Source organism: Rattus rattus, chromosome 2 (genome assembly GCF_011064425.1).
Source record: "Rattus rattus isolate New Zealand chromosome 2, Rrattus_CSIRO_v1, whole genome shotgun sequence".
Classification (NCBI taxonomy): domain Eukaryota; kingdom Metazoa; phylum Chordata; class Mammalia; order Rodentia; family Muridae; genus Rattus; species Rattus rattus.
Window position 1 is genome coordinate 46,308,326 of NC_046155.1, and position 20,482 is coordinate 46,328,807.

Consider the following 20,482-nt stretch of genomic DNA (forward strand, 5'->3'; position numbering starts at 1 on the left):
CAGCTCTTCCAAAGGTCATGAGTTCAATCCCCAGCAACCACATAGTGGCTCATAACCATCTGTAATGGCATCTGATGCCCTCGTCTGGTGTGTCTGAAGACAGCAACAGTGTACTCATACACATAAAATAGGTAAATAAATATTTTTTAAAAGTTTTTAGGTCATTCTTGTTTATATAGTAAATTCAGGTCTAGCCTAGACAGTGGGATCTTGTCTCAAAAAACCTTTGTTCTCTTAAGACATCTGCCTACAGCTAGTCCTGTAATCCAACTGAAAAAATATAACTCAAAATGAAGGAACATAGGGAATATATACCTTATATATAACTTTATGATACATTATAATTATAAAATGAAGCTATAATGATCAGAGCCCTGAGTACCTGCAGTCATGTGGCCTGCAGTCTTTGAATTACACTGTCACTTCAATTTCGAATGTTTTCTTGCAACTTTGCACATCTGCATGTGCTTGCTCCAGTTCTCTGAATAAGACACAAGAACCTAGAAACACATGGTCCAGATCCCGAGTACCAGTAGCATGGCGGCACACACCAGTAATCCAAGTGCTTGGCGAGCACAGACAGAATCAGGAATTCAAGGGCACCCTTGGCAACACGCTAAGATACAGGGAAGGTAGGGCTACTTACGATTCTGACTCAAAATGTCCCCAACGTTCAAGAGATTTAAATAAATTTGTGATTTATAGAGTCACTAACATGCTAAGAGTTTGCATGCATGTATGTGTGACAGAACTTCTGTTCTTATTATATAGAACTTTTCACGGGGAAGTAAAATTGAACCACTCATTTTGAAAACAGTTTTTAAAAATCTACAACCAATCCTTTTAAACCTTGTCTTGAAAGATCTCTTGAGACCTGGGGTGTCGTTTCATGGCAGAGTGTTTGCTTGGCGTGAGTGAAGCCCTGTTCCATACCCAGCACCACACATTCACAAAAAGAAGCTTCAACTTGAAGGCCATTTTCTATTTCTCCAGTAATTTTCGGGTCATAAGATTCTGTGTTGAACAGGGAGGAGGGGTTCATGCTCTGCTGCAGGGTTAGGACACAGGTATTTATGAGAACTGGTGGGCCTTTGAGTCCGTCTGAGACGCGGCAGTGTGGTGGGTCGAGCCCTGGCAAGAATGATAAGAAGCTTCAACTCGAAGCTGTCCATGGTGTGCTGTGCCTACAACTGCCCAGACAGTTGTGGAAAGGATGTCTCTGCTGTTTCTCCTCAGTTTTTTGTCTCTTTTGAGGGGGCTTTTTTCCGGGGTGCTAGGGATCCAACTCAGAGCATGCATTGCCATTGAGGCCCAAGGCCTGCTTCTCTTAAACGTGATCGCTCGGTCAGTAGCCATGGCCCTGATCTCAAGTGCGGCTCCCACAGTTAAAGGATAGGGGTAGACCCAGCCACTGAAAACAGTAGGTACCACCTACCCTGCACTAGCAGAAAGCTCGGATCTCTAACAACTGCACGGTCTTATCAGAGGTAATATCTGTGCCACGTAAACCTGCATCCTCATTGAAGCTGCACTGACAGCCCAGGCCTCACTGGGAATATGTCCCTGGCTATGTGTGGAGGCATTGCCCTGCGAGGAGGTTTGGACAGCCACTTACTCATCAGCCTTTGGGACTTTTGGAAATAGTAATGCTTTTGGTAAAGGGGGGCTTTTGTGTCCCAGAATAGTAGCAGCTCTCATCATTTAGACCCAGCGATTTCTATATACAGCAAGCACTTCTATATATACACACACACATTGTTTATGGAACACTATTTTAAGATCCGTGTCACAGTTTTCTGGTTACTTTATGGTGGGAAAATTCAATTGGAAAAAATGTACTTAGCTCTAGCGGGGACGGTAAGGTAAAATAAGCACTTAAAAAAACCCATGAAGTTTGCCGTTTTATTTTTACTTCAGCCTTAAGAGTACAGAAGTAGTTAGCTCCATAAATGATATTTACCCCACATTCCTTCTCTTCCGTCAGGTTAAGCCACTGCAGCTCCTCTTGTGATATCAGAACAACCACCATAGCAGGCTGTGGCTCTGCAAGGCACCTGGAAGCCTGCCTCTGTGTGTTTGGTAGAAAAACCTGAGGAAGTTGCTTTGTGTGAGTTGTACGTCTTGCATTTGAGGGTTTTTCTCTGAGTCTCTGCATCGGTCGCGTTGAGGGGGAAATGGGTAAGGAAGGAGCCCGTTCTACCCTATCCAGAGTGACGCCGCTTGAGAGCCAGGAGTGGCTGTGGCAGGGCAAGAGGGCACTGAGGCAGTGAGTGAGGAGTTGGGGTCCTGTGGTTGTTGGCCACTTCAGCTTCGCTCCTGTTCTGTGTAGAGAATGAGCATTGGGCCCCGTGCTGTGGAGAGGGGTGGGAAGTGAGGCCCTCACAGGCGAGAAGTGAACCTCAGTGGAAGGCAAGAGTGTTTCCACGTGGGGGAAACGGAAAAGCGCCCTAATACACGTAGGTAGAGTTATAAAGTGAGGGTGATATTAAAGAATTAAAAGCCCAGGACGGCTCACAAACTACAGTCTGCCCACCTAAGGTGTCCTGGGTGATGGAGGACTCTTACCCTCTACCCACATTTGTAGAGAGGCCTCTGTCTGTACGAAAACCTTGGTGGACCTCCTCTAAGACGCCTGCCCACCCACCAGGGCTGGATGGAGCCTGCCGACACCTCAGTTGTGCGTTCTCTGTGGTCCTGTTGTGGTCTCTGTGAAGACTTCCCACCACTCTTCGTCAGGGCTTCATCCATCCCCACCTGTCCCTCTTGCATTCAGAATTCAGAGTTAGGAGCTGTAACTAGTGTGTAACTAATGGTCCGCACTCCGAGACCTTAGTGACCCCATATCTTGCTCTCTTTGACTGACTGCAGGGTCAATGATTCTAAACAAGGAACCTATGGCGTTGTCTTTCGTGCAGCTGTCTACCTGTCCCCAGTATCGCCCTTGATTCCCTGGAGCTAGAAATGTACCAGGTTGTCTGGCTTTGAGGTCAAGTGAGTATGGCTGGTACAGTGTGGCTCCCTTCCTTAACAGCCTGTCCCTGCATTTTGGATGGCAGAGTTTGTTAGTAGTATGATCACCCCGCACTTTGTGTCCATCTCCTTGGTCTTCCGAGGATCTGTCACTCTTGTAACAGATGTCACCTACCTCCTGACATTGGAGAACAGCAGAGCTTCCACACAACCTCTCTGGTTCTCTCTCTTTTCTGGTATTGGTTTTTCTGGGCCTGACACACACGAGCCAGCATTATCTTACAAAGCCTTGGGCGGGTCTCTGCCCAGATCCACCTGACCCATTCTAGTTAGCTCTGTCATTGTCTGCTAGTCCTGGCGTTTGAATTCTCTGAGTCTCCACCTGACGTCTTTGGGTGTGGCCTGGACAGGACCTTCTTCTCTTTTATCCTCCACCTTACATTCCTGGAACTCAGGAGTTTCTGTGAAAACAGCAGTGACAAGTTGGTTTGAGCTGACCCTGAAGTAGTGGGTCAAGAGGTGTGGGAGACATTGGGAAACTGAGAATAAATGTTTTTTATTAGTAATACGCACAGTAGAAACCAAAAAGACAAATGCACAATACATTTAAAATTTATATCTCGGTATATATGTCTGTGTATATATGTACGTATGTATGCATGCATGCATGCATGAATGTATGTATGTATGTATGTATGTATGTATGTATGTATGTATGTATACACATATGGGCATGTAAGTGCCATAGTACACATGTGGAGGTCAGAGGACAACTTGTGGGCATTGGTCCTTTGCTTCCACCATGTGGGTCTCAGATCCAACCCAGGTCTTTAGGCTTGGCCATGAGTGCTGTTACCTTCTGGGCCGTCTTGAAGGCTGAGGATGGTGACAAGAGAGCAGGCAGAGGGAGGAGGTACTGGTGTGACAGTCAAGTCTCTGGTTGCACTGTGCATGGTGAGTAGAGTGTCCACCCAAACCTTCATTCGCTGTCACCATCATCCTGTCCTGCCCCTGCCCACTGCCCTTGCTCACTTGGAATGTGAAGTAGCTTCCTGTCTGGCCTCGCTGCCTCCACCCTGCCCCTGTGCCCTTCTCCATCGGCTGCTCAGGACCATCACCACAGCAGCCATGATGACTGAGATACCATGGAGATCACACCCTTTCTGCTCAGGGCCTGCAGGGCCTCACCATCCCAGAGTGAAGGCTGAAGTCTGTACTGTGGTGTTAACTTTCCTCACTGCTGTGACCAGATACCTGACAGAGCACAACTAAAAGGAAGGGGGATTGTTTGGGCTCATGGGTTTGAGGGAACTTCCTGTTAGGGAAGGCATGGCAACAGATGGTGAGGTGACCATCACATTGTGTTTACATTCGAGAAGCAGAGGTTGATGAGCACTGGTGCTCAGTATGCGCAAGGCATGAGACACACACAAACACATATACACACATGCACACACACACTCGCACACACACACTTTATACAGTAGGGAACCCTGGCTTGTGGGATGGTCTTCCCTCCCTCCTTCCCTCCCTCCCTGTAACCTCATAGACAAGCCCAAAGGTGTATCTCCCACGTGATTCTAAATCAGTCAAGTTGATAATGACGGTAGCCATCTGACTTGTTTTACTGTAATGCCCCTGCCCTGCCTCTTAACTCCTTCTCCCTGCTGGTTCTCCTTCCCCCTGCTCCAACCACACTGGCCTTGTCTTCTTCCTTCAGCCCATGAACAGCCATCCCCTGTCAGGGTCCCTGTTGTAGTCTCCTGGGGCCCTCACTTTTTGCCTGGCAGGAAGGCCTTCCTCCATCCATGCTGTGTTACATGCAACTCCACCACTTTTCCTCTCCTCACCACACACAAAGCCCAGTCCCTTGTGCCTTTTGTTTATTTCTCTTAGCGTCTGCATTCCTACTAGAATGTTCCTTGAGAGCCAAAGCTTTGTTCTGTTTCCTGTGGAGTGGCCCAGACGTTTAGTACGGTCTGCTGAATGAGTGAGTGAACTAACGCATGTGACTGTTGAGTTCTTGACACTTAGAGTATTTAATGACCTGTGTGTGTGTGTTCTAGGCAGATCTCTCCTGACCAGTCTGCTCCCTTGTTGTAGATCAGATTAAACCCAATGCTCACGATATTTAAAGTGTGTTGACTTCCTTGACTAATGTCATCTAGTTTCCTTGGGAAATCTTTTTTTTTTTTTTGAAGATTTATTTACTTTTATGCACACTGGTGTTTTTGCCCGAAGTGTTCAAGGGTACCAAATCCCCTAGAACTGGAGTTACAGACAGTTTTGAGCTGCCATGTGGGTGCTGGGAATTGAACCCAGGTCCTCCGGAAGAGCAGCCATCTTGACCGCTGAGCCATCTCTCCAGCCTTTCCTTGGGAGATCTTAACTGCAGCCATTAAATTCTATTTCCCATCTCAGGTTGTTTATTAGTACTGTGGGAGCAAGCTCGGGCTTTAGAGAACACTCATTTGTTTTATCATTAGTCCCATAGAGCAGACTCTTGGGAACTTTATTGATTTCTGTTTATTGAGTTCCTACTGTGGCTTTGTTAGGAGGCCTGCCAAGCAGCTCATTCGCTCTGTCCTTGGTGAGCAAGGGAGCAGTGACGTCCCATGCTGGCAGTAATGGCGAATCTGGAATGGCCAGCTTGTTTCTCTTTACAGAATTGCCTATTTATTTACTTCCTGCCCTGAGTCATGTCTGCAGACTCCACAGGCTCCCCTCGCCTTGTGCTCAGATCGTTAGGTCTTTCTGACTACTGGATGTCATTTTTTTTATTAGTACAGCTGTGTGCGCTTGTTCCCAGTTTGGTTCTACTTCAGCCACCCCCTTGGCTCTTTTCCCCAGCTGTTTCAGTTTGTCTACTGCTGAATTTCACGTCACTGCCAGCAACGCAGAAGAGCAGAGGCGGCTGTCTGTTCACCAGGCAGTGGGTGACACATACACTTGTCAGCCTAATCCTGTTGAGTGTTGACATCGGTGGATGATCAAAATACAGATGTTATCTGACGCTGAATGTTCGGGTCTAGCAGCACACAGATGTGGTGACCTTATCACTCTGGGCTGGCTTACCCGTCCACGGAGAAGACACAAATAGGGAACTGATACACAGGGCAAGGGAACAGAAATTTGGCCCTCATTCTACATTCTTGGCATTACCGGGTCTAGCTCATGGTGAAGACTAGCTTCTTCTTCAGTCCCACCTGTGTGGGGCTCTGCCGTGGGTCCGTGCAGTTGGGAGCCATACGCTGATGACTGTGAAGCCCTGTGTGTTGATAAAGGCTCGTTAGGTTTTCCCTTTCACACTGCTTTGTTGTCCCATTTAAGGACCCAGCTAGGAACCCAGAGGTTCTACAGAACAGTTAAAAGTAGCTGAAATACTGTAATACCTTATATCTGGGCCTAAGAAGGCCTCTCAAGCCCTCATGCCAGCAATTTGTGCCTTTTTTTTTTTTTTTTTTTTTTTGAGACAGGATTTCATGTAGCCCAGGCTAGCCAGAAGCTCTATATGTAGCAGAGGATGATATTGAACTTGTATTACTCCTGCCTTCCCCTCCTTAGTGTTGGGGCTACAGGTGACTACCATACATCTGTTCTGTGCTGTGCTGGAAGCTGAAGCCAGGGCCTCCTGCGTCAAGCATTCTACCCGCTGAGCAGTCCCTGGGCTGGGCTTTGTTTTATAAAGCATTCATTTAGATTATTTGACCTATGATGTATAATTAAAAGTCCCAGCATTATTTATACCTAAGATTACACATTTTGTTGATTTCTGTTTATTATTATTATTATTATTATTTTGCTTACTGTGAAGGGGGCAGGTGGAATGTGCTGTCAGGCTTGGTGGCAAGTGCCTTTCCCCACTGAGCCTACTTACCAGCTCTGGATTTTGTCCTTCAGAACAAAAAACCAAATCCATCCATTTAAAATCTTTTTCTCATCCTTGGGTTGTTTGTTTGTTTGTTTGTTTGTTTGTTTTGAGACATGGTCTCATGTGGTTCAGACTGGTCAAGAACTGGATGTATAGCTAAGGATGACCTAAATTCCTGATCCTCCTTTCCCGCCTCACAGATGCTGGGGTCACGGGCTCGCACTGCACACCCAGCTTATTGGCCTTTTATGTGTATCATGGTTGCCCTTGCACTTTCCCCCCCCACCTTGGTTCTTCCAGCACCACAGCTGACAAAGGTCCTGTTGTGGCCAAGGCAGGAGGATTGCTGTGAGTTTGAAGCCAGTCTGAACTACAGGAGACCCTCCCTCAAATAAAAAGAAAAAAGAAGGAAAGTTCACTTTTGCACTTTTCTTTTCACTTTTGCACTTTTCTTTCTTAGAAAGCCGTTTGCAGTTTTCTTTTCTCTCCAGGTGAGGCCTAAGGCCTCAGGTTCCTGCAGTGGCCGTTAGTGGGCAGGGGCCTGAAATGATCTCCCAAGGACCCCTCGCACTCTGAGCTGCACACCAGGAAGTGGGTTCAGGAAATAGGACTTCTCACCAGGAACTCCAGAGCTGAGAGAATGTGGCCCTGGGTCAGTGCAGAGCTTCAGGGTGAGGCTGAGGGTAGCTGCAAGGGGCTTGGAGAAAAACTGCCTTTTCCGTCTAAGGAGCTAATTCAGGAGAATGGCCTCTCCTGGGTAAGGCCCTTCACAGATCTGTGCTTTGGAGCTGGTATTTCAAGTATGCCCATGTGCATGTAAACGAGTCGCTCCAAGACAATCTGATTATGCAGTCGCTACTTCGGTGAGAGTAGCCTCAGTGGAATGGAAACTTCATTTTGAGTCTAATATTAGACCTTGCTTTGGAAAATTCCTTTTAAATGATCACAAGCTGGGAATAGCAAAAGAATTTAACTTTCGACAGACAGCATTCACCAAGAATTTTTAACTGCTTATGTTAGGTCCCTGGGAAGGCAGATGTGAGAAACCTACTGGCCGCTTGACTAGACCAGAGCCGCTTGCCCTACTGCAGGCTTCCTATCTGTGGCTCATAAGCATCCCCAGTCTCCTTTGCTCTAAATGTTTCCCTTCTTTGAATGTGAGCTTGGGGGGTGAGGGGTGGGGGCTGGGAGGGGGCTGGGGGGGCTGTTAGAAAGCCTAATCATCAAACAATCCAAATTTCTAGACTTGCAAACTGTTATTTCAGTGGCAACCAGGAGGGTAGCAGCATAGATTTGTGGGCACAGTAGGGCCAGCTGCCTGCAGAGCCAGAGCGTGAGCCAGCTGGTTTCCAGAGTATGTGTAGTCTGGCGGGCTGGTTGGGGTTAGGTGAATGTACCCAGTTCAGACGGTTACCTAGCCTTCTATTTACAGCGCTCCCACTCTATGGCCTGTCATGTTTTTGAAGTTATCTAAATATTAACTGATTTTGAAGTTTGTGTTCATTTCCTTTATGAACACAAACTTTATTTTAGATGCTTTGAGAAAATCAACATTAAGTTTGAGAGACTATTCTGAAATTGAAACACATCTCTTAATCAGTGTGTGTTTAACGTAGATTCTCTTTGCCTTCCGGTTAACCATTACAATGAGTTACCAGTTACTGATCACCCAGTGGAGGTGGGCACCGCCTCTGTTGGGCGTCAGCCTTGCTACAAGCCTGTGAGGGAACAGTTACCGCAGCCTGGCTGTGGAGATAAGGACTGGAGCGCAGAGTGTGGCTGTGGCTCCTTGGTTATCAGCTCCTGGTGCTGGGAGCGAGGGGCAGGCAGTTGCTGGAGTTCACATGGAAGACTGTTGAACTTGGGAGTCCAAGTCTTCCCCTGCCTCACCCACTCCCTTAAGGAGCAACACAAAGCAACGCCACATGGTCCTTTTCATTTGTTGGATTTAACAGATCCTTTAGACTCATATAAATTATTGATGGGGCCAGAGAGATGACTCAGCAGATAAAGACACTCGCAGGAAAGTCGCTGACCTGCGGTCAGTTCCCGGAGCCCACCTGAAGGCAGAGGAGCCCCGACTCCAGATTCCACAGAGGCCATCTTTTCTCTCACGCGTGCACACCTCGGACCATTTTAGGAGAGCTTCCAGCTTCTGCTTATGTGTCTATAGTGTTTGATATACTGCATATGAATTTAAAGCCATGAAACTTAAAACATATTTACCTATGAAGCAATTTAAAGGCCAGTGATGAATCCGTTGTGTGTTAGCATTAATAGCATTTTTATTAAATTTGGCTGTTTCCTAAAACAGAGAACTAGGAGTAATGTCAGTGTTTATGTGTCTCGGTGTCAGCCGAGTGTGCGGCAGCTGGACCCTCCCTCCCCTGCTCCACTCTGCCAGGCTGCATCTGTTGGAGCAGACGAGAAAGGCTGGCCTCACACAGATAGGGATTTGGGAAAGGGAGGTATATGCTGTCACAATGTTTGATATTACACCAAAACTTCCTTTTGCTGTGTGTGGAGTATGTGCGTGTTGTATGTGCTTGTTAATGTAAGTGCATACACTTGTCGTTTGGAGGCCAGAGGTAGGCTTTGGGTTTCTTTCTTCAATCTTTTTATATTTTTATATTTTGGGCGAGAGTGTCATTTAATCTAAAGCTCATTAGTATAGCCAGACAGGTTGGTTAATGAACTTTAGGGCTCTTCCTGTTTCTGATGCCCCAAAACTGGCGTTGCAGACACGTGCCACTGTGCTTGACTTCTAACATGGGTCCTGGGATCCACATTCTGTCCCTCATGCTTGTGTGGCAGGCGGTTCACTGACCAAGCCACCTCCCCAGCCCACTAGAGGTTCTGTTTCTTTTAAGACAGAATCTCTCTATATCACCTTAGTTGTTCTAGAACTTACTCTGTAGACCAGGTTAGCTTCAAATTCACAGAGATGTCTGCCTTAGCCTCCCTCACGCTGGGATTGAAGGTGTGCAGCACCACACCCTACCCAGTAGAAGTTTCTTACAGGTGGTCTCCACTGTGGAACCTGAGGTCCTGCTGTACGCTTTGGGTACTTTGAAGCACCCACACTCTTTTGCCTAAAATCTTTGCAAAAGAATTTTGAGGAATATAACCTATGAGGAATATCCCCTCTGCAGGCAATCCATGCAGGGCCTCCTCGTGGCTCTCCTTCCTTAGGAGGTGGGGCTGGATTGGTGACTGGAGGGGGACCTGAGCAATACAAAGACTAAGCAGACTGGGGAGACGTGAGAGCTGGTCTGGGGGTGCTTGGACTGCACAAGGAAGCAGAAAAAAATGTTTTTGGAAAAACCAGTACGATGCAAACCAAGTATCAGGAGTTGAGACGATATATCAATGGCTGTGTCTTAGTTCGTCAGCTGTGTCAAGATGCAAGGGATCTCAGCGGAGATCTGGAGAAGAGTTGGTAGGAACTCTTTGTAGGGGATTTGTGATTATTTTGTAAGTCTAAAATTGTTTCCTTTATTTATTTATTTATTTATTTATTTTATATTTCATTGCGTGTGTGTGTATGTGTGTGTGAGACGCACACGCACACACACAAGGAGAAGGTATAGGTGTATGTATATGCAAAGGTACATGTGTGGAGGTCATAGAACAACTTTTTGGAGTCAGTACTCTCTACCATGGGATCTGGAGATCAGACTTAGATTGCCTGTTTGTATTGCGAATATCTGTAGCTGCTGAGCCGTCTTGCTGGCCCTTGGATTGCTTTTTTACAACAGTCTCTGTAGCCCAGGCTGGCCCGGAATTCATGGCATTCTTTCTACCTACCTATACCCTTACTTATCTGCTAATGTTTCTTTGGAAAAGTCTGTTATGAGGCTGAAAAGATGATGGTTCGATGGATAAGAACTCATAGTGCTCTTCCAGGGGACTCTAGTTCAGTTCCTAGCACCCTTGTCGGGCTGCACAAACAGCCTGTAACTCTAGCTCTGGTGGTTCTGGCGCCCTCTTTTGGCTTCCACAGGCAACTGCACTCTTATGCACAGACACACATACAAACACACTCACATACACATAATTTAAAATAAAAAAATGTATTTTTAAAAGGTCCCTTGTTCTATCTAATACTTGGAACTATTTACTCCTGTGTTCATCCACATTATTATCATTAGTCACTTGATTCAAGTCCCAGCACCCACATTGGTGACCTACAACTCTAATCCCAGGGGATCCAACATCTTCTTCTGACCTTCATGGCCACACCAGGCACATATGTGGAGCACAGGCATGCATGCAGGCAAAATATCTGTCATATAAAAAAATCTAAGAAAAATTGGCCCACCCAATTTTGTGGATCTTTTAAAAGTTGCAAATTACTCAATATTTTAAAGGTTACATTTCTTACTATCACTACCAAGCTCATCAAAGAAGTATTTTCTGAGGGGCTGAGGATGTGGCTTGGTAGTAAAAATTCCTGCTGTGAAATTCTACAGCCTTGAGTTTGGATCTCCAGCACCCAAGAAAAAAGCTGGGCGTAGCAGTACAGGCCTGCCATGCCAGCCCTGAGAGGCAGAGCCAGGAGGCTCTAACAGCTGACAGGCCATAGTCTAGCCAGTTCCTGAGTTCCAGGTTCAGTGAGACACCTTACAGTAAAGTGGGGACTATTGGGGGAAAAGTTACATTGGTCTTCATAGGCACACTCATGGGCATGTGCACACATACATACACATACATGTACACTTGGTCTTCATAGGTATACTCATGGGCATGTGCACACATACATGCACATACTTGTACACAAAGGGCCTTACTAAGAAGATATCAAAGTCATGATGGATGTGAGTTTCTTAGAATTCTAATTTTCTACTGAAATCACAGTTTTAAAATCATTAACATCGAATTCTGCCCATGGCTTTTCTTGACATAGTAGGTCCACTTAGTTCATTTCTTTTTTTTTTTTTTTTTTTGGTTCTTTTTTGAGCTGGGGATCGAACCCAGGGCCTTGCGCTTCGAGGCAAGCGCTCTACCACTGAGCTAAATCCCCAACCCCAGTTCATTTCTTTAAACATGTCTACCAGATACCTATGTCTCAACTACAGCTTGTCATGTAGTCAATCTGTCAACTAAAAGTGATGTTTAATGAAATTAGCTTGGCCTGAGGGTGCATGCTCAGCGGGAACACCTTTGCCTGACCTGTGTGAAGTCCTGGGCTCCTTCTGCAGCACCACAGAAAGTAAGGTGTGTTGAAAGCAACCCACACCCAAGCCAAGGTCTCTGAAGGCGACTATTGTTCCTGTAGATTGTGTCATGGTGTGTCTCAGGTGGTCAAGTAGGATGTCCAATGATGCCCACACAGAGTAAGGATCTAACTTGTACAGCTGCAATGAGGACACCCTTAGAGACTTGGGCTTTCTCCCACTGTGGTGTGTGTAGTGATGACTACTGCTTGTTTCCATGGTGACATCTGGGACAGGCGAGGGATCTTGCACTGTGGTCCAGAATCAGCACAGTGAAGAAGGGCAGTAACCTTTTAATACTTAGGGGGAAATGGTGCTCCTGACCATATAAGGGTCTTGGACCTCCCTGGAGATCCTTGGACTTCTCTCTCCATTGAGGAAACTGCTAATGTGTCACAGAGGAAGAGCTGACGGTGCTCAGTGTCACATCTACTAGGGAGCAGAGAGCTAGGCACAGGGCAGCCTATGGACAGTGGCGTCCTCAGCATTCCTGCTTTAATGACTTAGACGGCCTTGTCCATTTGGTTGTGGAGTTGGCAGTGCCTTTAAACATGCTGGAACATAGACTTCGATAGCTCACTACCAAATTTGCTGCAAAAGAAAAAGATGCTCCCAGTAAGTTGTAGAAGCAGCCCTGTCTACACAGGCGTTAACATCCATGTGAAAAATGAAGGCACAAGGACTAGGGAGACGTCTCAGTAGATAAAGTGCTGGCCTCACACTCCTCAAGACTGGCATGCAGATTCCCAAAGTCTGTGTAAGAGTTGGGCAAGTGGGGTTGGGGATTTGGCTCAGTGGTAGGCGCTTGCCTAGGAAGCGCAAGGCCCTGGGTTCGGGCCCCAGCCCCGGGAAAAAAAAAAAAAAAAAAAAGAGTTGGGCAGGCATGGTAGCCTCTGGAGGCAGAGATGGGAACTCTAGGCGAGGCTGGCAATCCAGACTAGCGAGGTTCTGGAAGCAGGTTAAGTGGAAGACCTTGCCTCAGAGAGGGAAGAGTGGTTGTGAGGCTACCATATGTTAACTTCCACATGCAGATATGCATAACACACATATGCACACATGCAAATGAAAGCGAGACTGCTGGATACAGCCGTGTGCACGTAGGACGGCGAGAACAGGAGGGAGGTTCTGGGCCTCACAACCGACCGACCTGGTGAGTCACCAGGCTCTGGTTTCACCCAGAGATCCCATCTCAAAAATAAATGGAGAGTGATGGAGGACAGCCAGGGTTTGACCTGGGCCTACACACGTGCACACACGAGCGTGCATGTGTTGGTGCTGGGCTGCTGGTGTAGCCCAGTGATAGAGCAAACAGACGTTTGCTCCCCACATAGACAGAAGAAAAGTGTGCAGCTGTGTCTCTAAGGCGACTACGGACACCAGAAAATGACCTTTTCAACCTTGTCTTCTGTCTTAAAGGTAAATCCCACCTGGCCATTGTGCAGCGAGTGAACAATGAGGGCGAAGGGGACCCGTTTTATGAAGTTCTGGGAATTGTCACCTTGGAAGATGTGATTGAAGAAATCATCAAATCTGAAATCTTGGATGAGACAGACTTGTACAGTGAGTACCAGTGTCTCCGTGTGCCTTTGCTGCTGCTGTCCTGCTGCCTGGACACTTCTCCTCAGTGTTTGTCCGCTCTAGTATAATTCCACAGCATTGCCTAGTGCCTCTACCAAACTAGGAGAAAGCGCAGATTCAGAGACATTGAGTGGCAGCCTTCTCTCCCATAGGCAGCTTCTCTTGGCTGTGAATCCAAGCACATTCAAATATTGACCTCTGAGCTCCACAAAGGTGTGCACAGGTACATATACCCTCCCCCCATACACACAGAAAATATTGTTTTCTTGTCTGCTTAGCTGCCTGCTCTTGAAGGGCAGATGGGGGATGGTGAGTATTTAGATCAGGCAGGGGGAGGTCCCAAGGGTGAACTTGACCCCTGGTATGTTGGCCCTGCAGCAAGTCTCTGCACGAACAGCTGGCTCATGGCACCAGGGCACCGCAGCCCTCACCCTCAGTGTGCTAGTGTCATTCGTGGCTCGCTCTTTCATTAATTTGTTTATTTTGTGTAGGGTGTTTGTTTTGCCTGCATGTGTGTCTGTGTACCACATGCATGCAGTATCCAAAAAGGCCAGAAGAGGGCATTAGGTCCTCTGGGACTGGAGCTAAGGTGGTTGTCAGCTGCCATGTAGGAGCTAGGAATTGAACCTGGGTCCTCTGGAAGAGCAGCCAGTGCTCTTTACCTCTGAGGTGTCTTTCCAGCCCCATACGAGGTTCTCTAAAAAGTCAGTCCTGCCAAGGAGGGCCCAAGCTTGGCTCCTGGGGCAGGGAGGGGTCGGCGGACTCTATCCTCTCAGCTTTGAAACAGAATTTATAGGAGCTGAGCTGTCCACGGGCCCTGCAGTGTTCCAGGAATGCCTTGCTCAAAGAGTGGTTTTATCTAGTCCTTTAACCAAGGAACATTACACGGTGTAACTTCTGTAAGACTTTGTAGCATCTAATGAGGACAAACGTTTACATTGTTAAGAATTATCTTAAAAATGTGCCCTGTACGTCTGTATCCGATCTCGTGTGATTTACACTCTGACAGCTGGGCTGTCAGAGTTGTCCTAGTAGAGAATATTGTTGTTCGTTTATGTCCTTTTCATCCTTCCATGACCCTGTACGATGCAAATGCAGTCTTTATGTGGGTTCTTAGGATCACCTCAGGTTGCTAAACTTTGGGGGCAAATTCACCCACTGGGCCGTATCACCGGCCCTCTTTCATTCAGATTGAACATATATCTATCTGAATATATCTGTTTTCCCTGAGGTAGTCCTTGCCTTTGGGAAGACAATATAACTGTTTATGGAATCTTAGATTCTTTTTTTTTTTTTTTTCAATGGAAATGTTACTAAATGTTTACTAAGCTCTCAGGGAGGGACTCATTTCATGGAGAAGAGTTATGTGACATGACCTCTTGGTATGAAACGCTGAATTTGTGGCTTCAGGATTACTATCAATCTAGGTGAAAGGTCAGCCAGGAAACAGCACTTGCCATTAAAGAGCCCTTTCTAAGTGTCCTATTGACTTACACTTTCTGATCTTCAAAATAGTTTGAGATAGAAGCATAGAAGTCCCTAGTCATTGATGTTTCACCCTGGACAAGAGCTGGTAATACGGACTCTCACGGCAGAGCAGGCAACTGGGACCGTGCCCTTGGCTTGTTTGTTTTTTCTGTTTTCTTTTACTGTGGGGGCAGGGTGCTGAGACAGTTTGATGCTGCAGCCTAAGCTGCATTTGACCATGTAGTTCTCCTTCCTCCTAAGTGCTGGAACTGGGAGCTGGTCATGCTAGGTTTTTCTTTCTCAGCATTTTATCCTGAAAAATGGCTTTGTAGGGAATTCCCTGAGGTCAGGGGTTGGCAAATCATAGTGTACGGGTTTCCGCTGCCCGAGTTCATATGGCCTACAAGGCAAGAGTGGCTGCTCGGGACTTTTAAGGACTGAGAAAAATCATCAACAGAAAAACTCTGTGATATGTAGAAATTAAACAAAAGGTGAAATTTCCGTCAAGTGTTGCTGTGCTCGATCATTTACGCACCCTGCTTTTGCAGAGAAGCAGCTTGGAGTCGGCAACAAAAGCCGGAGTCTGAGTATTTCCTCTTTGGCCTTTTCCAGAGGAGGCTGGCTCATTCCTCCCTGATCACCCCCATGTCTGCCTGACCTTGAACACCACACAGTCTGGGGCAGGAGTGTAGCAGGGTGATCCTGGAGTGGCCTTCTCGGGGAGTCTTGCTTGTGTCTTTGTTTTCTTTCCCATGAGGCAGAGAGGCCCTACCTGCAGAGACCTTGTCCCTCCCTGTGGCAGGTCTTCCTCGGAGTGACTCTGTATGCTCCTAAGGGGTTTGTCTGTCTGCCCAATCATATCTCAGAGGAGCTCTCTAAGGCAGCTGCAGACCCAGGAGAGGCCATGCTCTCTGTCCGTTCTGTGAGACCTCCATGAGGTCTCTGGTCCCTGCACCTTTGGAAACAGTGTGTTTGTCTTTTCATCAATAAAGAGCCCTGATTTTGATTTCTCTTTCCCCATTCCCACCTCAGCCGACAACAGAACAAAGAAGAAAGTGGCCCACCGTGAAAGAAAGCAAGATTTCTCTGCCTTTAAGCAGACGGACAGCGAGATGAAGGTTAAAATATCACCGCAGCTTCTCCTGGCCATGCACCGTTTCCTAGCAACAGGCAAGTGCGCTTATCACTATATGCGATCTGCAGGCCCTGGAGCCTTCCTCACCACACTGACTGGGGGGCTGGGGGTGGAGGCTGGGGAATGGGGTGACAAGTAATGCCACTTTGTGTTTTGTTTCTTTTTTGTTTTTGTTCTGTTTTGTTTTGTTCTCTTTAAATTCTCTCCTCTCCTGTGTTCAGTGTCGGCATGAACCCTCTGAGACATTTGCCAGGGGTGGACCAGTAACTTAAAATTGGTCTGAAAGGTAAGGACGAACGTTAGTGCCACACTGCATGTGTACAGTAGGCCAGGTCATCTCCTCCAGCTAAGCCGCACGGCGAGCCAGCTGGCGGAGTAGGCTGACAGTGCAAGCCGGGCGTCACCTCGTTTGATTGGACACTTGAGTAATTCTCTCTACAGCTTGCCTTGGAAGAACAGTCGCACACCAGTGGTAATGCAGGTGCCAAGACTTACATGGAAGAAAAACAGACACGCAGAATGAAATCCTTATCTCTTATGGTTCCGATAAAAGGAAAGATTTACCAAGTTGGGCCTGGACTTCTTGGTGGCTTCTTCAAGTCAGATTGTTAACTTGGGCCCTACCCAGAGGCAAGCGTTCACACGGTTATAGCCACCAGCCCAGCCAGCACTGACTGCTTCCAAGTGGTCAAGGCTGAAAGACCTAAGAGACTGGTTAACCTTCTCACTTCCCCAAACAGCCCTGTAAGGGGCTCTGTTGGCCAGGGAGAGTGTGAGTAAAGTCTGGAAACCCCCAGAGGCTTATAGAAGACATCTGTTTCCAGCACCGGCCAGTAGGCTTTACCCAAGTGCAGTATGTGTATACGTGTGCTCTGAAAGGCCATCAGTGTGAGGCAGGGTGTCACCTACCATCAGACACATGGACGTGCTCTGTCCACATTTATGATATGGGACTGTGTCCATGACTTCCTGTGTAGTAGGACCCCGCCCCCCAGGCCCCTGGATATCAGAGTATGCGTATGCCAAGACCACACTTGTGGTTGGTTCTGTGTGTACACGCACACAGGGTACACAAGCACACAAGCCTAGGCAAAGCACTGGAAAGAAATACTCACCAAATTGCTCTGAATGGCTGTCTAAGAAGTCAGCTTGCAGACGATTTTTATTTTATTTTTCTGTATTTTCCAAATTCCCTGCAATGTACTGTCTTACAATTAAAAAAAAGTCACATATGTGAATCCAGAATTTGTAGCTTTTGTATATAGCATCTAATTTAAAAATAAGTTTAAAATAGTTTGCTATTATTATCTTCCTATTCTGGTACTGTTGTTGCTCCTTGTGGAAGAACCACACTTAAAACTCAGTGTTACCATGAAGTCCACACTTAGGACAGCAACCTGGAGCCCACATCTCTGAGTTTTCCATTGTTTTAAACGAAGTGATTGTCTTAGTCGGTGCTGACCACCGTTCCTTTTTCACTGGCAAGTCAGAGTGCATGTTGATGTGTGCACGGCCTCGCTTCCGTTCTGACTCTCTCCCTCTGTGGTCCCTAGAATTCCTCAGGAGAGCGGTGTGGGAGAGCAGGAGGTTGTTGAAGCCTGGGTCTATGCACCTGTCCTAACCCACCCTCCATGCTTCTCGCCAGTGTCTTCCTCCCATGGCTGGTGGTGGCAGTCAGACTGTTGTGGCTTGAGTTAAGGGTATCCTGGCCCTCAAGGAGGGGGTCTGCTAGTCATTTCCATCAGTCAGAAATACAGGGCACTGTGTGGGGCAGAAACCAAGGGCCAGCCGTGACTGTTCCGCTATTGTAATTTCTCCCAGGTAATCTGACCCAGTGGCTCACCAAACGGAAGTCTGGTTCACCTGTGTTGTATCTTTCTGTCGCCAAGTATTCTTCTGGTCTGAGCGCCTCAGTTGCTAGTGTGGCCTGCGCCCTTCTCTGAAGTGTAATGTCAAGTTGTGTTTGTGTCTATAGAAGTAGAAGCATTTAGCCCATCCCAGATGTCAGAGAAGATCCTCCTAAGGCTGCTAAAGCACCCCAATGTCATCCAGGAACTGAAGTACGACGAGAAGAACAAGAAAGCCCCCGAGTGCTACCTCTACCAGCGGAACAAGCCCGTAGACTACTTCGTCCTCATTCTGCAGGTCAGGACTCACTCTGTGCTCCCTACATCCAAGTCTGCTCTGAGGAGGCCTGGCATAGGCGAGCCGGCTTGCCTTCTTAACTGTGTGTGTGTGTGAGAGTGTGAGTGTGTGTGTGTGAGTGTGTGTGTGAGAGTGTGTGTGTGAGAGAGAGAGAGTGTGTGTGTGTGTGAGAGTGTGTGAGTGTGTGTGTGAGTGTGTGTGTGTGAGAGAGAGTGTGTGTGAGTGTGTGAGAGTGTGTGTGTGAGAGTGTGTGTGTGAGAGTGTGTGAGTGTGTGTGTGAGAGTGTGTGTGTGTGTGTGTGTGTGTGAGTGTGTGTGTGTGTGTTTATGTGTATGTGTAAATGTGAGTGTGTATGTGTGTGTGTTTGTGAGTGTGTGTGTGGGTGTGTATGAATGTGTGTGTGTATAAGAGTGTGTGTATGTGTGGGCATGAGTGTGTGTGTGAGAGAGATGTGTGTGAGTGTGTGTGTGTGAGAGAGTGTGTATGTGTGTGTGTGTGAGAGAGTGTGTGTGAATGTGTGTGTGAGTCTGTGTGTGAGAGTGTGTGTGAATGTGTGTGAGTGTGTGTGTGAGTGTGTGAGAGTGTGTGTGTCTGTGTGTGTGAGAGTGTGTGTGTGTGAGTGTGAGTGTGTGTGTGTGAGAGTGTGTGAGCATGTGTGTGAGAGAGTGTGTGTGTGAGAGTGTGTGTGAGTGTATGTGTGAGTATGTGTGTGTGAGTCTGTGTGTGTGTGGTGTGTGTGAGTGTGTGTGTGTGTGTGTGTGTGTGTGCGTCCATGTGTTTATAAGGGGGTGCTAGCTCTCCATTTGCATAGCTGGGTGATGGTTCTAATAAGAGGTAGTGCACTCATTTCACGTCTAAGCCAAGTGACCAAGTGACCAATGTCCTTAGTGACTTTTGAGCACTTGGTAATGTGCCTGTTCCTGTCCAGATCTTGGTGGGCATTTGAAATGTGTTATTCTGGGTTGCTTGGGTTCTCTTGATATCATCTTTTCTTTTGAACATTCCTCATTAGGACTTGGTATTTTATGGTGACTGAGACATATCTTGGACTCTCTTCTGTTATCTGTATATGTCCTAGTAAGACTGTGAACAGAATCCACTTAGTGCTTATATTGCTGGATACTAATCAGACTGTTTGGCTAGGAACTGCTGTAATAATGATGTCCCCTAAAGTATTAGTAACTAATAGTGACCAATGCCCTGTCACTAATGTGACACAAGCCCAAGTGTGCTAGGGAGGCCACTGTTCCCAGCCCTCTTGGAGCACTTGTGATGTCACAGTTGCATATAGCAGGCACTGCACTTGACACCTGAGTAAAACCCTAGTTTTGGGGACTTTTGTACCTTTCTGTAGCAAGTCACTTTCTCAGGAAGTCTAGGCTCCTTTTAGAACAAGGATACTGACTGTGAGCCTCCTCCTATTTCACGGTTACTTCCTGGATGTAGGCTGGAGGCACCAGGAGAGCATAATCAGTACTCAGCAGACCCTAGATTCATGTAAGTTCATCAAGGCCCAGCTATCTCAGTGGATGGAGGCAGTGCTCCCTGCTCTGTAGGTGTCGGAAGCTCGGGCAGACGTGTGGCCGTGTGAGACTCCTCAGTGTCTGGAGAGAAGTAATGGGAAGAAGCAGCCCTGGGATTTCTGCGTCCAGCCCACTTGCTCAGAGGCTCTCAGAAACCTGTCTTGGAGAGTTATTTTCGTTGTGTGTGTGAGTGCTTTGTCTGCATTGTGTGTCTGTGCACCACCTGTGTGCCCGGTGCCAACAGAAGCCAAAAGAGGGCCTCAGATGTCTTGGACTGGAGTTAGAGCTTTGCGAGCCACCATGTGAGTGTTGGGGACTGAACCCAGGTCCTCTGCCAGAGCAGCCAGTGCTCCTAACTGCTGAGCCACGTCTCCAGATCCAATTATTACTTTTTAAAGATTTAAACATTTTTATGTGTTTATATCAATTCTTAAAAAATTATTGTCTATAGTTAGCTTTATTAATGGGGGGAGGGGGCACATGTGCACCAAGGACAACTTTGCAGAGTCAGTCTTCCTTTCTACTTTTACATGAATTCAAGGGTTGAACTCAGGTCACCAAACTTACGCAGGAAGTG

General features: G+C 47.1%; 1 protein-coding gene across 2 annotated transcripts in view; it reads left to right on the plus strand.

The window, feature by feature from the left end:
- The window catches only part of Cnnm2 (cyclin and CBS domain divalent metal cation transport mediator 2), a 128,649-nt gene that overhangs the window by 82,353 nt on the left and 25,814 nt on the right, over positions 1-20,482 (plus strand). For both annotated transcript variants that reach the window (XM_032892139.1, XM_032892140.1), the window contains exons 2-4: positions 13,474-13,617; positions 16,135-16,272; positions 18,213-18,382. In XM_032892139.1, the coding sequence (XP_032748030.1) occupies positions 13,474-13,617; positions 16,135-16,272; positions 18,213-18,382 (452 nt within the window). The remainder of the gene's footprint in view (positions 1-13,473; positions 13,618-16,134; positions 16,273-18,212; positions 18,383-20,482) is intronic.